This window comes from Dipodomys merriami, unplaced genomic scaffold (genome assembly GCF_024711535.1).
Source record: "Dipodomys merriami isolate MVZ:Mamm:240054 unplaced genomic scaffold, mDipMer1.0.p SCAF_14, whole genome shotgun sequence".
Lineage (NCBI taxonomy): Eukaryota > Metazoa > Chordata > Mammalia > Rodentia > Heteromyidae > Dipodomys > Dipodomys merriami.
Genome location: NW_027202715.1, coordinates 21,781,438 through 21,801,538, shown reverse-complemented (window position 1 = coordinate 21,801,538; position 20,101 = coordinate 21,781,438). Strand labels below are relative to the sequence as shown.

At 36.1% G+C, this 20,101-nt stretch overlaps 1 protein-coding gene across 2 annotated transcripts in view; it reads right to left on the bottom strand.

Annotated features, from left to right (window-relative positions):
• The window catches only part of Ctnna3 (catenin alpha 3), a 1,374,363-nt gene that overhangs the window by 338,935 nt on the left and 1,015,327 nt on the right, over positions 1-20,101 (bottom strand). For both annotated transcript variants that reach the window (XM_070021006.1, XM_070021007.1), the window contains one exon: positions 10,468-10,668. In XM_070021006.1, the coding sequence (XP_069877107.1) occupies positions 10,468-10,668 (201 nt within the window). The remainder of the gene's footprint in view (positions 1-10,467; positions 10,669-20,101) is intronic.

Here is a 20,101-nt window from a genome sequence, read left to right as displayed (position 1 = left end):
ATTTTCAAACAAAAGCTGTTGATAGAAAACAGAATAAAAAATTAGATAGGAGAGTTGGTGAGGGAATCATATTTTAACTTATTACTTCTTCTGCTACTTCTTTCAAAATAATTCTTTCAGTTAACAGCTATACTCATAATTCCTCTTTCAAGTTATGAGCAAACTTTGAGGCAGCTGTTAAAGAATGTGCATAACCTTTCCTGAATTGCTATATCTCACAATCAACAGTAGGCTTTAGAATAGATCTAGAATCTTAAAGAAATACTGCTAGCAGTGTTTATAATAAATGATATCTTTAAAATCCCTATATCAGCAGAGAAATTTTATAATATAAATTGTTCACTTAACTTTAACTGCTACAGATTTTGGCAGACAGTAAAATTAAATGGTGGATGATCACAAGAATATATTACATTTTTCAAGATACCACACTGGGTTAGTAATACATTTTAAGAGAAGAAACTTCTTGCCAGGTCTTAGCCTGCTCTGTGGGCTTGTTAAGCAGTAAAACTTTCTTGTGTAATTGATGAAAATGGAAGCTATAAATTTCCGTGAGCTTGAAAATTTTTGGTTTGTGAAGTGAAAATATATGTCAACAGATATTAGCAGCTCTTATGGCAGGGTGGAATTTGTAGTTAAAAAAAAATCTCTAGTTTTCCTCAATGAAATCTGTCTTCCCAAATTTGATTAACTGGACACCTCAGTGGTGTACACTAGTTTTACTTACAGAATTATTCTTCTCACTATGTGGCTATTTAAAACATCCTTCTTTTCTCCTATCAAAGAATCTCTCCTCCTTTCATTGAAGATATTGAGATATCAACTGTTTATGGTTTTCTCTCAGGAAGAGAGAGTGAGAAAGAAAAATGGTTTTCAATTCACTAAATCATGATAAATTATGTATTGGCTTCATTGAATAAAATATTCACAGCTATTAATAAAGCTTGTACATAATGCTGTCATTTGCAAATATTACAATTATTTACTCTTCCACTGTTCACTCTCTTATCTATGAACTCTTCTAGTATAAATGCAATGCAGATTTTATAACAGCTACAGGGACTCTTTACCTCATAAATGCTTAAGTCTTCACTTACTAAGCTTGAAGCGTAAAACATAATTACATTTGCTTGGACCACCTCCATCCAACTAGGATTGCTTCTGAAGATCTCTTGAAAAATAATTGACACAAAAGACACCGTTAATTAAATTCTAATGTTTTCACCGGTTACTTACTGAGAGAGATGCAGCCTTATTTACACCCTTGATTTCACATGATTTATATTCTCTCTAAATCCAGGGGAGGGGGGCAGAATCTAAAGGACATACCACCTCTGTGTATATTCTATTCTTGGTAAACTCGAACATCAAATTTTCTCTTACAGATAGATACATAAAAGTTTTACCAGCTTAAATCAATAAATGCACAACCAGACTTTAATTCTAGGATATATATATATATATGCATATATTTGTATATATACATATGTGCATATATATGTATACATATATATAGCCTTTGCAGGAGAAGGCTATTAATTGTGTGAAAGAGTTACTTCATTAATTTCATCAATCTGGCTTTCAAGATGGAGTGAAAGGAAGAAGGCCCATGCTAGATATTTTCTACATTAAAAATGTGCTGTGTTCTAGTTATGGACACACTTGAATTCTCTTACAAAGAAACTTAATTATTGGATAACCAGTAGATAAGTATCTAGTCTAAAGCTTCCTACGAACTGTGTATAGCATAATCGTATGTGTGTATGAGCAAGACAGGTGTTGAAATATCAATCTCCTTAGTCCTAAGGGCTGCTGGGAAGAAATAAGGACTGTTTCACACCCCAGAGCTTCTCTGATCCCTGCTGGCTTTGAGGATACTTTTCTCATCCCACTGGCCAAGAAAACACTGTAGTTTCAAAAGATAATAGTGTTACTGTTACAGAATATCTAGACTTTAGTAATCTTAAAGTGGTTGAAGTGGAAGTTTTTACCTGATCAGATTTAAAGCAAAATGAAATTAATTTTAAAATGGTACAATTCTAAAATGAGAGGACACAGGCCTATTGGCTTTGTGATGTTTTTGTTGTTAAATAAGAAATCACAGACAGATATGCTTGCCTGCTCACCCCAAAACCTTTACAGGGTCCTTTATGTTTTCCTAGAAGCAACTAAACAGCCATCCTTCTATGAAGCCACTCTCTTGGCTATGAATTCCAGCTGCATCATATTTCTTGCTGTCGCACAGCTTCCCTGGAACAGAGCTAGATCTGTGGTATTATAATACCTCATTTAATAAATCCAGCAGGCCTTAAGCATTCTTTCATGCTTGCTTTGAAAAATTCATACACCCTCAGGAAGGGTTTATGAATTGCTGAACTCAGTGTTCCTAATTGAATGAGAGGAGTAGAAGTGTTTCTGTTGTCCAGTTGGTAAAACAGATCCTTAATTTCCAGCTCTGGGTCATCTTCCTCTGTGGATGATAATCATTCTCTTCTGTTTCTTGTCAGTACCATCCCTCCCTCCCGCACCCCGCCACTTTGCTTTCATACCAACTCTCTTTCCTAGGCTGGGAATCTGCCAGGGTGAAGCCCAGCACTGAATTGGCAGGTACTTACAGGTCAGCTGCTCTGTTCCTCCCTATGCCAACAGTCAAGGTGAGGTGAGGACCCATGATTTATATTTTGGTACTATAAAGCTTCAGCCCAGCCGGGCACCGGTGGCTCACACCTGTAATCCTAGCTACTCAGGAGGCTGAGATGCAAGGATCGCGGTTTGAAGCCAGCCTGGGCAGGAAAGTCCGTGATACTCTTATCTCCAACAAACCACTAGAAATCCAGAAGTGGCGCTGTGGCTCAAGTGGTAGAGCACTCTGTTTGAGCTGAAGAGTGCAGGGACATTGCCCAGGCCCAGAGTTCAAGCCTCACGACTGACCAAAAAAAAAAAAAAAAAAAAATGCTTCAGCCCAGGGAGGAGAATTCAAAGTGATTACAACAAAAAGCAGGTATATTGGAGTACTTAGGGCAGTGACAGAAGTATCTAACATATAGTGGCAAATGAATAATACCATCTATAAGGTCAAATGTCACAACAGTATGATGCTATGAGTGACATTAAAAATACAGAGTGGCTGTGCTTGAGTCTAATATGAATGATCTCTGTCATTTGTCTTCGGCCTTCCTTATTCTCTGTAGTTTGCAACTCCAAATCAAAATAAATAATGCATGCTTGGTCCCCTTACAACAGAAATGATCCTTCCTCCTGCTGTCTTCTCCACGTACAAGGTCGCTACCCTGTAAATGGATTCATCTTCTCAGAGAAGTATGTGAAGACAAGAACCAAAGATTTGACTTAGGACTCCATCCAGATAGTGTGTTGTTTGTCTGGAGCTGAGGCAGGTCACAAAGTTCCAGAGTTAAAGACAGTAGACATCGGCAACCTCTTCACACTGGTGCAGAATCGCACCACAGGTCCGACTTTCCAGTTCTCCTTTCATTTTAGCTCAGAATAATTCATCCCCCCTCATCTTTAATCTATCTTCACTTGATATCAATCTCAAATTTACACCTTTCTTAATATTTTCCAGATATGGTAATGTTTCCTTCTCTTATGGTTCTCATAAATCCATTCTTAAGCCTTTTATATTTTCTCTTTTCTGGACGGTATAAACTTCAATCCATGTTATCAAAATGTATATAATCTTTTAATAATTTTATCACCCGCAATGATATTTTATATTAGTCCCTGTACTATACTCAAACGATTCGATTTTTTTGCATCATACTGTACATATAAGGATTTCAATATTTATAGTACTTTTGCTTTGCTTTGATAAATTTCCATTTATTTAACATGGAAGATAAAAAGTACTGTCATTTTCCTAATTAGATTTGGGTCATAGATATCCAGTTTTTCTTGGGTAGAAATGATTCTTCCACTTAGAACTTCATTTAGCTATATTTTGTTCAACTCACAGTGTCACCCCAAAGCCCCACATTCCGTGAGCACCAGAACAATTCCAAGGCTCTTATTCCTTCTCAAGATCTTACTCCCTTTTCTTAGGACTGGCTTATCATTTAACTTCCATTTGTGTAATCACCATGAAGATTTTGCTAATGCCTATTAGCAAGGTGATTTGCAAGATGAACCTCTTGTTAATGCTTTCCGATGTTCAAGCGTGTCAGATCCAGGCTGAATCCAGAAAGAGCAAAGTGCATGATTTGGGGGCCTGTTTCAGACAGTTTCACGAGTGCAAAAGTTTGCCAACAATAGTTTCTGAATTAGAAAGCCTGGGGGTTGCTGCCTCCTTAACAAAATTGCTGGAATCACTATTGAAATTAGGTTCAGTTGGATCTTTTCAAGAGATGCAGTTCAAAGATGGTGATTCTAAGTCATTGAATTCACAAAGTCATGACCTCATGTCTAAAAGCTTGTGGAAGAACCTTCTAGTAACATGACCCCAAGTTTTCTGGAAGTGTCTGATATTTAGCTCTGGATGGTAAGGGATCTCTTGCTTAAGTGATCCTTTCCTCTGCCCCAGCCATTGACACAGTCCACTGTTTCCTACTATTTTTTCTCTGATATCAGATAGTTTACTCTGCAACAGTATGAAACCATTTCAGTATGTAATCTTGAAATAAAATTTAACTTTAGAGAAGGACCTTGGTGATCAGTGATCACCCTATTTCAACAATGTGTAAGTCTTACCAAAGAAAGATAACAGCAAATAAAGTAAGGTGCTTGCCTTCAAGGACATTGCAACCTAATGGGAGAAACTTGACTATAAATGGCTGATGGTGATAAATAGTAAAAGGAAATAAACATTAACTAGACGATCAGCTCAGCCTCAGAGGATAATGGAGAAGTTAATTCTAACTGGAAAGGAATAGGAAACGCCTTTTCCAAGGGGATGGCATTTGAAGAAAGTTAAGGAGTGTTAAAGAATGATTATATTTTGAGAGGGCAGAAGAGATGAAAATGTATCACAAATCCAGGATGTGAACGAGCAAAGACATGCAGTCAAGCTGGATAAAGTGATACATGTAGCACATGCCTGTAATCCCAGCCTTTGGATGTGGAAGCAAAATTGTTAGTTTGAGGCCAGCATGGGCTACATAAAACAAACAAATACATACTTTCACAAATATATAAATAACAGTGCTTTATCTTAACACTAGTCACAGGATAAGCTCTCAGAAAGATGAACAATAGGAATATTATTTCCATGTAAGTGTATCTGAAGATTTTATCCACAGCACAGTTGTACTGTATATGAAACATGGTTACTGAGAGTCATGTGCCTTAAAGCCACAATCCATGGGAAGAAAATAAAATCACTATTGTTGTAGATAGCAGAGAGCAGGTTTTAGAAGACGAGGATATAAGCAGTTTCTTGAAAGATGGATAAAATGTGATGTAGGAATCAACATGATAGGGAAGCTAGAAAAGATCAAGAGACTGTATCTACCTTCCCATCCCTGTATGATTGTAAGCCTCCACTTAGCTAGCGGAAGAGATTATATTTTGTCTTATGTCAGGAACAAAATGCAGGAAATAAAATTTTATGCAAAATTTAGCAAGATAAATTGAGTGAAGCCAACTGGCTATACAATCAGAAGAGGAATCTTTGGCATGGTGAAGATTGTGGGCTAAGACTCAACAAAAAAGAGGATATCACTAAACCTCCACCAATTTCACAGTGAAAATTTTACTCCTGAATACAGAAAATTTATCCGACTCATGCCAAGTATATAGAATACTAATTTTCAAACACTGCTTGGCTAGAGAGGGCAAATATTGGTAGAACAAAAAAAGCCTTTCTTTTTTTTTTAATCTATAAATCTGTAGGACAGAGATACTATGGAAGGAAAGTAGCATATTTTAATTAAGCTTCTCAATGTCATTAAACCTATTAATTTAATCATCATTTTAATCAAGTTTATCTGCTATTTAAGCTTTTCTGAAGAAACAAAACACAATTTCAAAATTAGGCTCAAATATCCTTAACTGTATCATTTTTGTGCGAGGAAAGAAAACTGGAACTATACAATTCTCCACTATTATAAGAGGGAGAGAATTCTGAGTATTCTTTTTATGGTTTGGGCCTCTTTGGGAATTTGATAAATGAGCTTTTATTTCCCATAAATGCTAGTTATCATGAGTGGACACCATCAGGGTATCTTGGTCAGGTTCATACATGGATCCGTTTTGGTTCGGTTGATGAGTAGCTAGCAGTAATATCAGGAGGAGTTTGGAGGTTTGCCACAGATGCTTTGGGGCTTACTAATTCTTGAATTTGGTAAGAGCCCATAAATCACACCAAAAAAATACACTGTGTCAGTAAAGTTCTGGTTTCGGTTGTCTCCGGCCTTGTAGGAAGCAACTGAAGTTGACATTCAAAGTATAACTTGTAAACCTTCATACTGTAATCTAGGTTACTTATTTAACGACAACATCAAAAATCAACATATTTCCTTTCTCCCTGGGGAGTTGTTGACAAGTGAAGGAGCTCAGTGATAAGGGGTGGAATAATGAATTTCATATAGAGCCTAGTTATAGCATTTTTGCCTCTGAGTGAACTGCAACACTCAGATGTTGACTAGATTTCGCTGAAAATCAGCCACTAGCACATGAGAGTCCCTCAATGCAACAGTACAACTTTACTTCCTACACCAAGAAAACACCTAGAAGATCATCAAGTCCTATGAAAGTGAGCAAATGAGCCACAAACTCTGATTACAATCCAAGGGGCCACGTTGCAAAAACCCTCTTGGTAATTTTGTTCAATATGGCTTAAGTTTTACCATTGCCGACAATAGTTTGACACAAATTTTACAAAGATGAGGAAGTCTTGAGTATAATAACAATTCACAATAGCTCCCATTAAGTTATTTTCAGGAAGATGAGCTAAGACATGAGAACACTACAAAAAAGAGAAACAAAGGGTAAAATAGGCTGAATAAATAACCATTCCTTACTCAAATGTGAACTATTAAGGCTTTATAACACAAAACATGACATCTCCAATTATGCAATTTTATAATTACTTCTAAATAAGAAACTCAAGATAGAAAGCAGGAATGAATAAAAGGTGAAGCTCTCTTGTCAGTTAATGGTGGGGACATGATGACAGAAGGATGTTTCATAGACAATATCTCTATGGGAGAGGGAGTGCTCACATTTTTCATCTTCAGTTAAGATCAAACTGATCTAATTAGGTTTCTCATCTCATTTAATGCTCAAGGAGGAGGCAGAATTCCCTTTAGAGAGGCATGTTTTTAAGGAAAGCTGTTTGGAGAAAAGTTTGAATTTGATATATTAAAAATCAGAAGTTTTCTTCAAGGATCCAAAAATTATCCAGAAAACTAAAATGACAGAATTAGGAAGTTATAAAATATACTGTTAAATTAATAGCTGCTTACACAGTGAGTTACTCAAAAATCCTCAATATCTATACTATTTGGCGTGTAGGATATAATTTACCTGGAGAATTGTAACTAATGAAATATACAAATAATTAGAAAATTTTGTTTTTTTTTATCTGATTGTGATAATATAGCCATATCATTTAATTATCAGGTAAGATCAATTTAAACCATACAGATATTAACCAGTTTATAATCAATGCATAATGATTCTAATTATTTTTGTTTTCTGGATTCAGACTGATTATGAAGAATCTATATACCCTATTCTTAGCACTTTATTTATTTATTTTTTGTTATTTATTTATTTATTTTTATTCAGAGGGGTTACAATTACATGGGCAAGGTAATGAGTACACATTTCTTATCAAGCATTGTTGCCTCCTCCTTTGTTTCCCCTTACCATCCCTTCCCATCTCCCACCACTAACCACCCCCCCACCCCCCAGGCCAAAGTTGTAAAGTTCATTTCGACATAACATCTTGTACATCTCATTGGTACAATGGGTCCACATGTATCCCTATTTAAACAATTTGTTTTTCCCTTCCCCTCCACAAACTATACCAACATCAAATACAGTGAAAACAGGGGTTATACCATGGGGGAGGGACATAAAAAGCAACAAAGAAATCATCTTATAAATATGTTAGACACAATAGCAAGAAAGAAAAAACATTTGAGTCCTTAACTTGGCATTCATTTCTCCTAACATCAACTTATCTGACCATTTCTGCTTGTCTCAGACATATACTAGTTATTGCAAATATGGGAAACCGTAGCACCTATGTTTCTTTGGGCCTGGCTTACTTCACTTAATAGAATTTTTTCCAAGTCTTTCCATTTCCTAATAAATGGAACAATATCATTCTTTCTGATGGAGGCATAGAATTCCTTTGTGTATATATACCACATTTTCTTGATCCATTCATCTACTGAAGGGCATCTGGGTTGGTTTCATATCTTAGCTATGGTAAATAATACTGCAATAAACATAGTAGTGCTGGTAGCTTTAGTATAGCTATGTTTGTGTTCATTTGGGTAAATGCCCAAAAGTGGGATTGCTGGGGATTTTTTTAAATTGATGTTCCTCAAAAGACTCCACATAGAGCACTTTAGAATTTAATTTCTGCTACTTTCCAACCTTGCAGCCAATAAATACTCTTTCCAATGGAGTATAAAAATATCAACTTGCCAAGCACCGGTGTCTCATCCCTGTAATCCCAGCTACTTAACAGGCTGAGATTTGAAAATTATAATCCAAAGTCAGCCCAGGAAGAAAGCCTGTGTATCTCTTATCTCTAATTAACTATCCCAAAAAAACGCCACAATTTGAGCTGTATCTCAAATGGTAGAGCTCCAGCCGTGAGCTATAAAGTAAGCAACTGTGCCAGACTCTGAGTTCAAGCTCCAGTTGCAGCAGAAATAACAAACAAACAAACCAAAATCTGTAAACTTGGTATCAGAATCTCAACCAGGTATCATGAGTATAAAGAATATCCCTATAAGACATTGCTAATATGATTACTAAGACACGATGAAGTTCACTTTACCGATTCATTTCCCTTCTTCCATTGCAAAGTTCCATTTTAAAAGGTGGAAGCTAGCCAGATACAGAAAACTCTGTATTTGATTTTGACCAACAAGAAAGGATCACTGCGATCTAGCACAAGAAGAGAAAGTGAGCTATCATAACCCAACTACCTTCTCAGGAAAGTACGGGTGTTCCACAGCTATACAACTGGGAGATTTGCAACTATAGTTCAATTTGTGACAGCTGTAATTTGGAGGCCTGGGTACACAAACATCAGTGACATACCAAGAGTTGTAGATATCTATCCTTTGTCATTCCTTAGCAAAATTATACTGTTTAGTTAATTTTAGAATGTCTTTAAATGCATAATGAGAAAATCCTGCCCCAAGTTTCATTAATTATTTTCTGTATCATTGTACTAGAGAAAACAAAACCTAAAGATCCATCCTCTGCTATCCTTGCTAATTTTGCCTTGTGCAATGGCTCTTCAGAAATAGTTTCTAGTGAGGGCTATCTGTTAGGATGTTTCTTTTAATTAATTCATCTCCAGAACAGCTTCAAAAAAATAAAAGCAAAACATTCATCCATGTGCCTTCTGCACTTTTCACTAAACAATATATAGTCTTCCAAATTTAATATGCCTTATGCATAACAGAAAGAATGACTCTGTAGGGTGGGTGATTTAGGTATAGAATTTCAAATACTTTAGGAATCATGGATACACAAAAGAAGCAATAAAAGCTTTACTTGTGGATTTCACAAATTCACAAAGGGTTTTCACAGGAAGAGAGATCTGGAATAATGGCATATAAAAATAGTTGACTCTCCTCATTATTTATGAATCCATATGAATCCTGACACTTCTATAAGTTTCTTGAAGAAATGTTAATAATACTGCTAGAAAGAATGCCATTTTTTTCAGAGTGATTCAAAGCACGTACTGGCTGATTTTAGAAAAGGAACTTGGGTACAACAACCACAGCGAAATCCTTACATTATTTCCTAAGCAATCAAAGAAGATAATGGACAAGGACAAAAATGTCATTTTGCAAACAATTTTGGTAGACAGCATTTCTCTGGACACATACTAAGGAGTCATCATATTTAAGTTATGCAATAAAAAAACTAGGATACCAAAAAGATAGCTAGTGTACAACCTGGAAACTATTATTTCCCTAGTACCAGCCTGTCCTAACTGCATCTCTAAATATTTCTAGCAATAAAACCCATAAAACACTAAGGCTTATGAGTCACTTATATCATGTGTACTTATGATAGACCACCTTTCCTTAAACATACTTTCTTCACTGGGCTAAATTTCAAATGTAGGATATTATTTTAAATGTAGGATAGTAGTATGGAAAAGGTTGCATAGCAACATTCTATATGTCAAAACATGTGCCACAAACTGAGCTTGTTTTTTGTATGTTTATTTTTTCTATGTGTGAAGATCTGGTAGCAATGCAGATTTAAACATCAGAATCTGTGTGGTTGTCAGTGGGAAAAGAGACTCACCAGTACTTGTAAGGAAGTTGACATTTCTCATTACACCTTCAGTGTAGGCCCCTGGTTCATAACTGTCCATTTCACCAGTGACAATGTGAGCGACTCTCGCTGCTCGACCTTTGATAGCACCTGCAGCCCGGTCTAAATTATCAGCATCCTGGTCTCTCAGGGCTATGATGCACTTGTTGACATCTTCCAGGATGTGGCTTTCTGTAAGTAAATGGATCACATTGATTTGGGGTGTTTAATTTTTTAATATATAGTTTTATTGTAAAGATTCTGTACAGAGGGTTACAGTTACATGAGTAAGGTAATTGGTACATTTTCTATCAAGCACTGTTACCGCCTCCTTTGTTTTTCCCCCACATCTCTTCAACTCCTCCCCCACCCAAGGTGTAAAGTTCGTTTTCAACATAGTGTTTTGTATATTTCATTGTTACAATGGGTCAACCTGTATCTATTTCAGCATTTTGTTATTTCCTTCTCCTCCTCAAATTAGAAGAATGTATATACAAGATTCAGGGCACCAGAATCAAATGCAGTGAAAAGAGGGGATATACCATGGGGGAAGAGCATACAAAAGAAACAGAAAAATCACATAGTACATTATAAGTAGGTTAAAAACAACAGCAAGAAAGATAAAACGTCTTGAGTTCCTATTGTGGGGTTCATTTCATTTAGCATCATCTTATATGGTCATATGAACATAGCTTTTGATCTTTTCTACTTGTCCTAGACATCTACTAGTCATTGTAGATAAGGGAAATCACCACCTATTTTCTTTGGGCTTGCTTTACTTCACAATATAATTTTTTCCAAGTCTTTCTATTTCCTAACAAATGGGGCAATGTCATTCTTTCTGATGGAGGCATAGAATTCTATTGTGTATATATACCACATTTTCTTGATCCATTCATCCACTGAGGGGCATCTGGGTTGGTTCCATATCTTAGCTATGGTAAATAATGTTGCAATAAACATAGTTGTGCTGGTAGCTTTAATATGGTCTTGTTTGTGATCATTCAGGTAAATGCCCACAAGTGGATTTAGGGGAGCTCTATGTGGAGTCTTTTGAGGAACCTCCATACTACTTTCCAAAGTGGTTGAACAAGTTAACACTCCCACCAACAATGCAGTAAGGTTCCCTTCTGTCCACATCCCCTCCAGCATCTTTTGTTATTAGGGATCTTGATTCTAGCCATTCTAATTGTGGTGAGGTGCTATCTCAATGTTGTTTTGATTTTCATTTCTTTTATGGCTAGGGAGGTTGAGCATTTCTTCATATGTCTATTGGCCATCCTTCTTTCCTCTTCAGAGAAGTTTCTCTTTAAGTCTTTAGCCCACTTATTTATTAGGCAGTTGTTTCTTTGAGGATTTGTTTTTGGGGGATTTAATTTTTTGAGTTCTAAGTATATTTTATATGAGACCCTTGTCCATTGTGTAGCTAGTGAAGATCTCCCAATCCATGGACTTTCTATTGATCTTGTTAGCTATGTCCTGTGCTATGAAGAAGCTATACAGTTTCCTGTAATCCCATTGGACCAACTTTTCTTTGATTTCTTGTGTTTCTGGTTCCTTATTAGACTGGGAGTGGTGGCTCAAATCTATAATCCTAGCTAGTCAGGAGGCTGAGATCTGAGAATTGCGGTTCAAAGCCAGCCTGGGCAGGAAACTCCGTGAGACGCTTATCTCCAATAAACCACTCAGAAAACCAGAAGTGGTGCTATGGTTCAAGTGGTAGAGCAGTAGCCTTGAGCTGAAGACCTGAGGAATAGCACCCAGGCCCAGAGTTCTAGTCCCATAACCGACAAAAAGAAAATAGAAAAAAAAAAAAGAAAAAAGAAAATTTTGACCTGTGCCAGGGATCCCTAGAGTTTCTCTTACTCTTTCCTGTAGCCCTAGAGTTTCTCCTATTCTTTCCTGTACTGTTTTCAGGTGTTGGCTTTGACTTCGAGATCTTTGATCAATTTGGAGTTGATTCTGGTGCATAGTGATATATAATTTTAGTTTTCTACAGGTGTTTAACCAATTTTGCCAGCACCATTTACTGAAGAGGCTGTCTTCTTTCCATTCTACTTTTTTAGCTCCCTTGTCAAAGATTAAGTGGTTATGGATCTGTGGGTTCATTTCTGCATCTTCAGTCCTATTCCATTGGTCCTCAGGTCTGTTCTTGTGCCAGTACCAAGATGTTTTGATTACTATAGCTTTGTAGTAAAGTTTGAAATTTGGAATTGATATTCCTCCAGTGCTTTCTACTAAGGATTGTTTTTGCTATTCAGGATCTTTTATTGTTCTAATTGGGTTGCTTCTTCTATTTCATTGAAGAATGAGGTTAGGATATTGATAGGTATTATATTGAATTTGTAGATAGCCTTTGGAAATATTGCCATTTTTTATGATGTTAATCCTCCCAATCCAGGAACATGGGAGGTTTTTCCATTTACTTAGTTCTGCTTTAATTTCCTTTTTCAGGTTTTTAAAGTTTCCATCGTAGAGGTCCTACACTTCTTTAGTTAAGGTAACTCCTAGGTATTTTATATTTTTGTGGGGCTATTACTTTTCTGGGCTATTGCTTTCCTGGGGCTATTGCTTTCCTGATTTCATCCACACTCTTCTCATTATTGGCATGTAGAAAAGCCATTGATTTGATTTTTTGTAGGTTATTTTTTTATTTTTTTTCATGTTTTAATTGTGAAAATACCATACAGAGGTATGAGCAAGGTACATGAGCAAAGTACATGAGCAAGGTAATGAGTACATTTCTTATCAAGCATTGTTGCCTCCTCCTTTGTTTCCCCTTTCCATCCCTTCCCATCTCTCCTCCCCAGCCCCCACCAAGGTTGTAAAGTTCATTTTTTGACATAACATCTTGTACATCTCATTGTTGCAATGGGTCCACCTTTATCCTTATCTAAACACTTTGTTTTTTTCCCTTCCCCTCCATAAATTATAACAACATCAAATACAGTGAAAACAGGGGTTATACTGTAGGCGAGGGACATACAAAGTGACAAAGAAATATTTTATAAATATGTTAGAAACAATAGCAAGAAAGAAAAACATTTGAGTCCTTATCTTGGAGTTCATTTCTCCTAACATCAACTTATCTGATTGTTTCTGCTTTTCTCAGACATATACCAGTTATTGCAAATAAGGGAAACCATGGGACCTATGTTTCTTTGGGCCTGGCTTACTTCACTTAATATAATTTTTTCCAAGCCTTTCCATTTCCTAACAAATGTGGATTAATTTTATACCCTACTACTTTGCCAAAGTTGTGGATCAACTCAAGTAACTTTGGAGTGGAGTCCATGGGGTCTTTAAGTATAAGATCATGTCATCTGCAAAGAGGGAGAGTTTTACTTCATCTTTCCCTATTTGGATCCCCTTTATGTTTGCATCTTGTCTTATTGCTCTCTAGCTAGGCATTCTTGTACTAAATTGAAAAGAATTGGAGAGAGTGGACATCTTTGTTTTGTTCCTGAATTTAGAGTAAATGGCTTTAGCTTTTCCCCATTAAGTATAATGCTGACTGTAGCTTTGTCATACACAGCCTTTATTATATTGAGAAATGTTTCATGGGTTCCTAGTTTTTTCCAGCATTTTCATCATAAAGCAGGGTTGGATCTTGTCAAATGCTTTTTCTGCATCTATTGAGATAATCATGCAGTTCTTATCCCTGCTCTTGTTAATGTGATGAATTATATTACTTGATTTGCGTATGTTGAACCAGCTTTGCATCACTGAAATGAATCCTGTTTGATCACGGTGTATGATTTTTTTTAATGAGTTGTTGAAATCAATTGGCCAAAATTTTGTTGAGAAGTTTTGCATCGATGTTCATCAAAGAAATAGGTCTATCCCTTTGTTTGATGAATCCCTGCCTGGTTTGGGGATGAGGGCTATGATGGCTTCATAGAAAGAGTTCTGTAGTGAACTTTCTTTTTCAATTTCATTGAAAAGTTGGAGGCTATTGGTGTGAGTTCTGCTTTGAAGGCCTTGTAGAATTGAGCTGTAAATCCATCCAGTCCTGGGCTTTTCATGGGTGGGAGCTCTCTAATTGCTGTTTCTATTTCGATGCTTGATATGGGTCGGTTAAAGTTGGTTTAAATCATCTTGGTTTGATTTGGGCATGTCAATATTTGCTAGAACTTCATCCATTTTGTCTGGATTCTCAACTTCTTAGCATAAAGTTTTGAGGTGAGTTTATTTTATTTATTTATTTTTGTCAGTCGTGGGGCCTGAACTCTGGGCCTGGGCTCTGTCCCTCAGCTCTTCCGCTCAAGGCTAGCGCTCTACCACTTAAGCCACAGCACCACTTCCGACTTTTTCTGCTTATGTGGCACTGAGGAACTGAACCCAGGGCCTCATGCATGCAAAGCAAGCACTCTACCATTGAACCACCTCCCAGCCCAGTGGGTTCATTTTAATTACAGAAATCTAGCATATAATATTAACTTCTGATCATACACACTAAGGATGTGAAAATTAATTTGGAAGGGAAATTAACAGATATTTTTTTTTTTAAATTGTATTTTATTTTATTTGACAACATACTGTACAGAGGGGCTACAATTACATGGGCAGGATAATGCATACATTTCTTACCAAGCATTGCAGCCTCCTCCTTTGTTTACACTTCACTTCCCTTCCCTGCCTCCCCCCTCCCCCCACCCAATTTTACCTCCCTCCCCCCACCCAATTATACCCCCCTCCCCCCCCCCCCACACCGAAATTGTAAAGCTGGTTTTGACATGACATTTTGTACTTCTCATTGTTGCAACAGGTCCACCTGAATCCTTAAACGACTTGTTTGTCCCCATCTCCTCCACATGATATACTGACATCAAATATAGTGAAAGCAGGGGTTACACTGTGGGGGAGGGACATACAAAGCAACAAAGAAATAATCTTATAAATGCATTAGAAACACATGCATGAAAGAAACGCAAACATTAAAATACATATTTAAGGGTTCATTTTCCTAACATCACATTAGCTGGCCTTTTCTGCTTGACTCATACCTATACTAGATATTGCAAATAAGGGAAACCATGGGACCTATGCTTCTTTGGGCCTGGCTTACTTCACTTAATATAATTTTTTCCAAACCTTTCCATTTCCTAACAAATGGGGAAATGTCATTCTTTCTGATGGAGGCATAGAATTCCATTGTGTATATATACCACATTTTCTTGATCCATTCATCTACTGAGGGGCATCTGGGTTGGTTCCATATCTTAGCTATGGTAAATAATGCTGCAATAAACATAGTTGTGCTGGTAGCTTTAGTGTGGTCTTGTTTGTAAACATTTGGGTAAATGCCCAAAAGTGGGATTGCTGGATCATAGGGGAGATCTATGTGAAGTCTTTTGAGGAACCTCCATACTGCTTTCCAAAGTGGTTGAACAAGTTTACATTCCCACCAACAATGAAGTAAGGTTCCTTTCTGTCCACATCCCCTCCAGCATCTGTTGTTATTAGAGTTCTTGATTTTTGCTGTTCTAACTGGAGTGAGGTGATATCTCAATGTTGTTTTGATTTGCATTTCTTTTATGGCTAGGGATGTTGAACATTTCTTCATGTGTCTATTGGCCATCCTTCTTTCTTCTTCAGAGAAGCTTCTCTTTAAGTCTTTCGCCCACTTATTTATTGGGCAGTTGTTTCTTTGAGGATTTTAACAGATATTTTTATAGAAAATTCTCTGAAATACAAAATACGCATCTGAAGATTTCTTTTGATTGATTACATGTGATTCTAGTTTAAGTTGATATTAGATTGGTGTAGTATGTAGGTTGAAATTAGTGATAGCTTTTAGTTAAAATGAAAATAAAATAAAAATGATGGAACACAGAATTTTCAATGAAAGCAATATTACAGAGATTCAAAACTAAAAATATTTGTTAAATATATGAAGAATAAAATCCTAGAGTTTCATTTTGTTAATGATAATTGACCTGCTATATGGTTTAATAAAATTACAGAAATATTCTAAATAGGTATACAATGAAATGTGAAAAATACAATTTTATATTGTAAAGCAATATCCCTGAAGACTGTGAACACACAAGCACTCACACATACACACAAACACAAAATGTTGTATAAAGTTTTAAAGATTAATTGGAACAAATAAATTCCCAGAATAAAAGTAATATTTTGAAGTATGTTCCCAGATTTCCTCTCCCTTCCCTCTCAACATGATTATGAAAAGAAAATGAGCTATTATTATAGTACAGTGATACCTTTTTTCTCTATAAAATGGTCAATATTCCCAGACAGAACTAGTGAGAGATGGGTAAATAGGTTCAATATTCACAACATGGGCAATGATTTGCTTTAGCTTGTTGGTCATTTTTCAGAGAGAAGATAGCACGGTGTGACACATTCTCCATGGATTCTGTGGAATACAAGGATTACAGTCTGGGATTATAAACATGCAACACCACACTATGTTAATGGAATTTGGGGAGGGGGAGGGGGGCTTGAACTCTGGGCTTGGGCACTGTCCCTGCTCTCTTCAGCTCAAGGCAAGTGCTCTACCACTTGAGCCACAGCTCAGATTTAGTTTTCTATTGGTTTAATGGAGATAAGTATCTCGTCGACTTTCCTGCCGGGGCTGGCTTTGAACCCTGATCCTCAGATCTCAGCCTCCTGAATAGCTAGGATTACAGGTGTGAGCCACTGGCAGGCAACTGGCTTAATGGCATTTTTTTAAAGAAATTAAAAGAATACTAAAAGAATTAGTGGTTTGGGCTTCTGGCGTTTCCATATGAACCACCACACAACATCTGTAAAGATTCTATATATTAAAATTGACCCAGAAAACAATGACAACCAAAAGACATAGTATTCCAGAAGCAGGTGTTCACTCTTGTCTTTCTCCCTGTCTCTGTTTCCCTCTCAGTCAGCTTGTGTATGTATTGACACAGTGGGAAAACTACAGAGAATCATCGCTTGTGATGTGATTTTCTGATATAGTCACACGGTCCTCTTCGTATGCAGAATAAAATCAAATATCATACAATAGTCTTTGATGACCTTTCTTACAACTGATCCCTTTAAAAGTCCCTTGTTTCAGTGATATTTACAGTGGACCCTTGGTATCCACAAGTATACAGCTTTACAGAAACAGCATCAAGAATGCTCAGGATAAAGGTGTTCATTGCTGAACTTTCCATGCTTAAATTATTTTTCTCCTAATAATGACAAACATCCACTAAAGACATGTTGTCTTTCAACAGAGATGCATGTTTCATTTTAGAACTTCAGTACATCATTCACAAAATTCACAACAAGGAGACACTCAGCCAAATGTGCAATTATTTAGAAGGAATTAAAAATGGGGACTGACAGAATTGCTCCATATCAACAGAGCTGTAGAAATAACACATGGATATGACGTATTGGGGTTTGGAATTGCTCGTGTTGGTTTATTTATTCATTCACTCATTTGTTTTTTATTTCTTGATTAGTCTTCATCAAAACCACACGTAATAAATCTCTAAACAAGATGACTTTACTAATCATATAATTCTCAAAATCCCTCATGCTCTTCCATGCCTCTGTCCTGTGAATATTAAAATGTTGACCTAGATTACCCATTTTCTTTGGCCTGCTCATTCAATTCTTACTATACTTTCAATAAATGACTCCAAATATATCCTTCCAAGGACATCTAGCCAACCTTTCACTCTATAACAACATATACCTGGTTCTGTGCCGTCTAAGATTCACATGAAACGGTTTATATGTGTCCATTTGGGCATGTTCCTGTGTTTTATCCTATAATTATCTCTGGTAGATTTTAAAATATTTCTAAGGACAGAAACTTGATGTTATGCCTTGAAGCATAATATTAAGTGCCTAAAGTGAGATTTGACTATTGTTAATGTAGCAGAATGTTTTTAAATAAAGGAATGAAGCACTTTTACAAGATGCCCCTTGTAAGGTAAATTGTTTTGCCTGGATACTAAATTACATACAGGTCATGAACAGAAGTAGACCTACTTTTGTGGTCTGAAATTCAATCAATCCAAGCGATATCAAGAACATGAAGGCCATTTTTGTGAAAAAGGATAAGACACTGAAAATATTCAGAAAAATTCATTTGAGTTTTAACCTGAGGCACGGTCCCATGTCAACAGAAAGTACATGTAAATCTTCTAATCATATTTCCCAATGAACTTAAGTACAACTGTAGACTTCATAAAAAACATCATTTTTTTATTTAAGTCCACAGATGTGCACTTTAATGAACACAATGTTTATTCTGTATTCACTAGAGGTGCTTATAATTGGACTATTGTACCAATTTTGCTCTATCCCATAAAAGTGAATTCATAGAGAAAAAACATTGTTAATTCTTAGAAGATTAATTATCTAATAAACTCTATAATTTCTGTTTGATTAAAGATGAAATTTTAACTGCCACAAACTATTTTATCCCAGTAAATTTTTCACAGGAGAAAATAAAGAATATTCAATAGCTGAATTCAGTGGGTACTTCTGCCAAATAACAGTGTGAAATATTCTCAATGTCTATTGTTTAAATCTGAGAACAAATAAAGGAAGGATTTGGGGGAGTTTATTTGGCTTTATAGGAAGCTGTGTGGTTATTTTGTGTAGTTGAATAATGTTGTCAGAATCCATAGTGTTAATCATGTTAAAGAAAAATAGATGTAAGGATAAGCATAGAAATAAATGCCCTACAAGTCATATGCAGTATGAAAAATAATAATGAAATATGTGGCAAAAGCATATAATCAAACTTAATCCAAGGCAGCTAAAATGCTGGAAATGATGACTAAATGCTCTTGGGAATTAAATACAGCACAAAAATATTAGAAATGGTTCCAAAAAATTTCCCCTATTGTGACAATTTAGACTACCACGAATGTTTTACAGAATGGTGGCAACATCTACTTGTGTGAAATTCTAAACATAGAGTTCCAGAAAAAGGAAATAAAAATGTTGGATACCTCCCACATAGACAGAACAGCTAAATATTAAGCTAATTTCTCAAAATTGATCATTGGGTTATAAGTCATCTGCCAGGTGAATTTCTGTATCTAAAATTTCCTTCATAAATGGCTTGAGTTTTTTAAGCCAGTTATACAGTCCATAAACCTCTAGGAAAGAAAAAAAAATATATATATATATACCACATAACTTGTATAACACTCCCAAATGTTATATCCTTTAAGAATTTGCTGACGGAATGGGTTCATTCAGCAGACCCAGTAACAGCCATTAAGAGTTCTACTTCTGATTATATTTTTCTTCATGGAAGTTTTGCTTGTGCTCAAAAGTTATATCACTTAAATATGGTTTAATGGTGAGAGGATATATTATTAGAACACTGTGTTTTGAAGAAGAACAACTTCAGGAAATTTAGTCTTCAAAGCTTTAGTGTATCAATTTCACTTCTGTTTTGAGGTGAGGGTAGAAAGTCCTGAACTGCAGGTGCTCAAAAGCTTGACTTTTGAAAGCGCAGAATTGCTGAGTTAGGGACATTTGCCATCAATCATCTTAGAGCCTTCCTGAGGTGCACAGGGCAAATTTCCATTATGTTGGAAAAACAATAGCACATGGGACAATAAAGGAGTTAATTTTCTCTGAAAGGTTCTTCATTTGTTGCAAA